The following is a 5667-nucleotide window of genomic DNA, read 5'->3' as shown; positions in this document are numbered from 1 at the left end:
GGCCTGGGGAGCTGCTTCGCGGAGATAAGAGATGATAGGGTATCCGAGATCACATTCCCACACTCTGAATTTTCCAATAATGCCAAGAGTACTGACCTAACAATTAACTGTGTTGCAAAGGGGGCCTCTTCACCTAGCCCAAAGACAAACAATGCATTTCCACAACAAAGAATACTCAGAGAGGCAAGGAAATGCCTTCAAGCAACTACTACACACCGTGCAGATAACAATACAATAGCTGCTAGGTTCTTAAATAATGATTCTTCATCAGCGGCAGCAATTTCAGAGAAAGATTCCAAAATCCCTCATTGTATTGAATTTGCCACGGATTTGCCCTCTTTACAAACTGATCCTGAGGAGGATGCTGCTTCTCCAGGGGCAGCAGCAGCAGCTGAGCTCCAGTGCACTGATACAGGCAGTAAGGCATTGCCATTCCTGCACAGCATTAAAATCAAAACAGAGGACAGCAGTGGGAACGACGAGTATGAGCCTGACCTTACAACACATAAGCTAAAGTGTGAGTGCAATGATACTAAGGATGAGTTTTACGGTGTGACTGAGAGTAATAACCAGGACGCTTTATTAACAGCCAAGGAAGATTCTGCATGCACTGAGAAAGAAACCACTTCCTTAAACCCGCTGACTCAGAGTCAGGTCCTCTCATGCACTTTAGGTACTCCAAAACCTGAGGATGGGGAGTATAAATTTGGAGCGAGGGTGAGAAAAAATTACAGGACACTGGTTTTGGGAAAGCGACCTGTACTGCAGACTCCTCCAGTCAAACCAAATTTGAAATCAGCTCGAAGCCCACGTCCTACAGGTAAAATCGAGACACATGAAGGAACACTGGATGATTTTACAGTTAACAATAGACGCAAAAGGGTAGCCAGCAATGTAGCATCAGCAGTGAAAAGGCCATTTAATTTCATGGCAAATTTTCCCTGTCCACCGTCACTAATTATTGGCAATGATGGGGATTTGTTGCCAGCTTATTCCTTAAACACCACTAAGGATTCCCAACCACCTCACAAGGCCCATCCTGTGTGGAAATGGCAGCTGGGCGGTTCTGCAATACCTCTTCCACCTAGCCACAAATTCAGGAAATTTAATTAATAAAATAGTTTGAAAAATATTTTCTTGAACCACCTTTAACTTTCTTACGTTTTTTAAACTCTGCAGGATGGTTTGTATAAGCCCATTAATGCTATACACACTTTTGGAATCCTGTTTTATCACATTGTGAAGACAGAAACCGGATTACTGTTTTCTTTACCATTACAACAGTGGTTTTTTTTTTGTTTTGGTTTTTATTTTTTGGTTCTGTTGTATTTGATGGTTGGGGTTTTTTGTTTTTGGTTTTGTTTTTGTTTTTTGTTTTTTTTTTTTTTTTCCTACATTCCACAGAGTACTTCAGGCTAAAGACTCAAGTTAAACTCAGTTATTATGGTAGAGCTGGAACACTTTACTGTTTAAATGCTAATAATGCACCAGTACCTCAATTCAACTGCTGCAAATAAATGTCAAAAGGTTGAATAATAAATATTAGAATGAGCCATTAAATTTATGCACTAGATTTCGAAAATGGAAGTCTAACTGTTAATTCAGTTAAAGTTTGTTAAGTTACATGGTTGCACAGTAAGGGTTCACTATAATTCAATGTGGCAGCAGCCTACTTTTCGGGAGCTTTGTTTTCGGGTGCAGGGGTGTCTTTTTTGCAGAGCAGTTGCACTTACTCCTTTTTCTCTGGTTTGGAAAGGCTGGGGTCGGCCTGCGACCCCAGCTCTGGGAAAAGCTGCCTCATCTGAAAACAGTAAATAAATGTGGAATTCTATTTTTGGTAAAAGGGTGTCTTTTTACTTGTACAGCCACTCTTTGCAATTGGGAAGCCTTTTTCTTTCACTCAGAGGTCTTAAATAAGGTTACTGTTACCCACTAATGTCATACTTAAGTTGTGGTCTGAACATGCCCCTTACAAACTTGCAAAGCAACTAAAATATTTGCCTGGCTAGCAGTACAATTTATGGTCCAGCCCCTCACGCTGGCTGGAGGAAATAGCAAAGCAGTAAATACAACACAGAAAGTGAAACGAGAGGCTGTGAGTGGAAAGAATACAACAAATGAGAAGACCATGTTATTCATAGTTTTTTGGCACCAAAACTCAGGCGTTTCAACCGTGTTACACTTCCCGGTTCTATCCTCATCCCTTGAAATTTGTTGTCGTGGGTTTTTTTTGCCATGCCATCCTCTCTATGTAGCAGAAACATTTCTACTGCACGTGACAATCAGAGGCAATTATCTATATTTGCACTTAATATCGAAATAGTCGAACAGGCAGACTTCTAGAGTCTGGCCCTCGGTAAGACATGCTGGTATAATGTATTGTGATGATGGAAGCAGTAAATCAAAATTATGGAAATTTGCACTGTTGAAAAGCATGCTTTAGCTTTATTTTCAATTAAAAACACTGTTTTAAAAAAATCCTGATTCCATACACTTTGAATTATTGCAGAGTTATCCGTGGTTTCCTCTCCATTTGTAAGTTCACTGTTTTTATTTGGAGGAAATACGCTTCAAGAGGTTAACTGTTTCCCTCCCTCCCCCCAACCCCTAGAAAATAAAGGGAAGGGGAAAAAAAAAAAGAAAGGCTGAAGGCCGAGGTGGAAGCAGAGCTGAGGACGGGGGAAGGTCTCTCTTGCGGGGGGGGGAGGACGGGTGCAGCAACTCTGAAAACAGCCTGAAAAGTTTGCAGCTCGAGAAAGGCAGTTATAATTGAGTTGCTGAATCAGCACAGTTTAGGATGAATAATTGCTGGTTTCTTTCTTTGGATTAGCATTTTATTTATACTAGATCATTTCCAAATTAAATTTTAAGGATTCCACTCATCGATCAATCCCGGGAGAATAATTTATCGTAAATCAAAAAAAAAAAAAAGGAAAACAAAGCAACAGTGTAATGTTTACTGTGTGACTCAAAGTCAACATTTCTGATGGCAATCCACTGCCTGGGTTTCAATTTTTTAATTCCTGCCTTTTGTGATGCCCTCTCCCAACCCCTCGTGTCTCTAAATATTCCAAGCAGTCACTAACTGATTTCAGCTCTGTTTACTATATCCACACCGTAGTTTTCCTCTCATTGTAAAAGGCCTGGTCTAAGAATACCTGCAGCCAAATATATTTAGAAAGAGTAAACAATTGCCTTTCAGTGGTTACCCTTCCCCCCCTGCACGCACATGCACACGCGCACACACACACACACACACACATCACTTTAAACTGCCAATTGCAAAAGGTGCATTGCATACTTAACCGCTCTGCTGAAATTACGATGGTCATGAAAAATCTGCTTAGTGAAGTTGTTCTGAGATGAATGTTTACATTCGTATGTTTAGAGCTGCACAGATTACAGCCTTATTTCCAGAGATCTGTAAATACGTACAAAATGTAGTGCTCAGGAAAGCCCCCATCTCTGTTAGAAAGCTGTGCCTGCTTGACAAAGGTCTTCCTTGACCAAAAAAAAAGAAAAAAAAAATTAAAAAAAAGCCAAATCCAAAAGCTACAAAGGTGCAATATGCAAACTTGAAACCTAAAATTTCGCCTTGTCAATTAAACAACGTATCACTTTCAAAGTAACTCTGTCCCCTGACCCTGTTTACTTCAAATTAGAGATATGCTGATTTGACCAGGAATTGTAAATTACAGAGGTGCCTTTTCAGGTTCCCGAAATAATCCTGTGGAGGGGGGGAGGGGGAGGAATAAGCATAAATTTATACCAAATAGGCTCTGCAGAGTTGAGGATGTGAAATATGGTGCCCAGCCCTGCCAGCAGCTCGGGAGCTCCAGGCCTGGGAGTGGGAGTGGGCAGGGAGCGCCCCAGGCCCGGCACCCACCGGGCCTCCCTGGCAGGCTGCTCCACTGGGCCCTCCTCTATGCAGGCAACATCAAAAGGCAAGAAGTTAAACAGCCAAATAATTTTCACACGTGTACACCTCAGTTTAGTGCAAGCCACTAATAAGGACATTCGCGTTTTTACTGCTGTTGGAGAAATTAACCAGGTACAATAACTCACTCGGGGGAAAAAAAAAAAAGAGGGGAAAAAAGGTATTATTTCCAATTCTGGTAGTTTGGTAACTGTTTCTGATGGCATTGTAACTATAATTGCAAGCAGAGTTCATTGTCATTTCAGCCTTAATAATATAAAGTAATATAATTGAGTTAAGTATAAATAACTAATTTTCTCCCATAAAGGTAAGTTCTAATAATGAGGAAAAACAAAGGTTTTTCTAGTGAGCCAGGTTACCGTTTTGTTGCAATGTTTACAGGAGATAAAACTTTAAATGTATTAGTAATGAATTGCCACCATTTTCCAATTCCTGGTGTACACGAAAATCAACACAATTTTCTAGATGAAAAAGCAACCGAGGGAAGTGTGTGTACTTTACAGACTATACTCCATAGGTATGTGGCACAAGTAGAGTTCATCAGTAAATTTATTGGGAAGATTTCTGCTGACAGATGGAAGACAAAGTTTTGGACTATGTTTAATTCTCTAGAGCATTAAAAAGGGAACATGTGTAATGCCTTCAGCAACGAGGTGTATTGCCTTAAAAGATGTAACTTGCCGTTTACAACAATTTACTTTAACAAGTGATTGTTCTATAACTTACACTTACTTGACTACAGTGGGATAATCTCTTTACTGGTTGTTTGCTTGAAAAGCCACTACTAGCAATAATGCAAAATAGTGGTAGCTGTTGTATGAAGTTTGCTGTTCAATCAATTCACTTGGTGATTTTTTTACGTGGTCTCTGATCTTTTTTCCTCTAACAGATTTAGTTGCCAATAAATTAAAGTTTCTGCAGAAATGAGAGCAATGCTATCATGTTTGTGTTTGTTACTGTTAACAAGTGTGAGTGGTTGAGACAGAGAGGGGTGAAAAACTGGCATTTTCAACACACCGCGGTAATCTGCAGGAATATTCTACATATGCAGTACGTTAGACAACATGAAACATGGATAACGTTGTTAATTGTGGTTTTTATGGTTAAGAGGATTGCTGGAAAGAATATGTAATGGCTCATCCTGGGATCTATTTGGTCAGCTCGGAAGTACAAAAACAGGGTGAGCGCCTGAAAATGAAAAGCAATGGTTAGCAAAATGAGGGAGGCGTTGGGATCTACCTTGCTAAAGTCAGGCTTGCAAGACACTACCCATTCCCCTGGCATTTAGCCCCACAACTGCACTTAAAGCACGGTCCAACATCTCCTGGGCCGAGTGCAGGGCTCCTGGCTGCAGGGTGGCCGGGTCTCGCTGGCGAGCGCCGCAGCCTGCCCGAAAACCTTTCGGGAAGGGACAGCTAACCAGTTTTAGGCCTTCCACGTTGCGTTTTTTCACTGCTCTGATATAATTATTTGCCGTGCCCTAGGCCCCTCTCTCCCCTCTCCCTTTCACTCCGAGGCGGCCTCACAAGCCCCCGCTTTAAAAGGCCCGAGATGTTTTGCATGAAGCGCTCACAATAGGGGTTGAGAGAATTGACAGTTTCAAAAACAAGGCGCCCTGTCCTTTCCAGATGCCGAGGACCCCTCTCCCGCACCATCTCTCGTTTGCTCCTCGCTGCTGGTGGCTTTATCCTTAGCATTGCAAATATACGGCAACAGCTGTGTTTGTAAAC

The 5667-nt window shown here is 41.5% G+C and overlaps 1 protein-coding gene across 1 annotated transcript; it reads left to right on the top strand.

Annotated features, from left to right (window-relative positions):
* Window positions 1-9: 9 nt before the first annotated feature.
* On the top strand, window positions 10-1113 carry LOC104462994 (SKI/DACH domain-containing protein 1-like; the record flags this gene model as incomplete). Its single annotated transcript, XM_010075165.1, has 1 exon — window positions 10-1113. A coding segment is annotated over one exon (1104 nt), but the record flags the coding sequence as incomplete, so codon positions are not given.
* Between the last annotated feature and the right edge of the window lie 4554 nt (window positions 1114-5667).

The sequence above is a fragment of the Pterocles gutturalis genome, unplaced genomic scaffold (genome assembly GCF_000699245.1).
Source record: "Pterocles gutturalis isolate BGI_N339 unplaced genomic scaffold, ASM69924v1 Scaffold36296, whole genome shotgun sequence".
Taxonomy (NCBI): domain Eukaryota; kingdom Metazoa; phylum Chordata; class Aves; order Pterocliformes; family Pteroclidae; genus Pterocles; species Pterocles gutturalis.
Note: the sequence above shows the minus strand (reverse complement) of the source record. Positions and strands in the feature narration are given on the sequence as shown.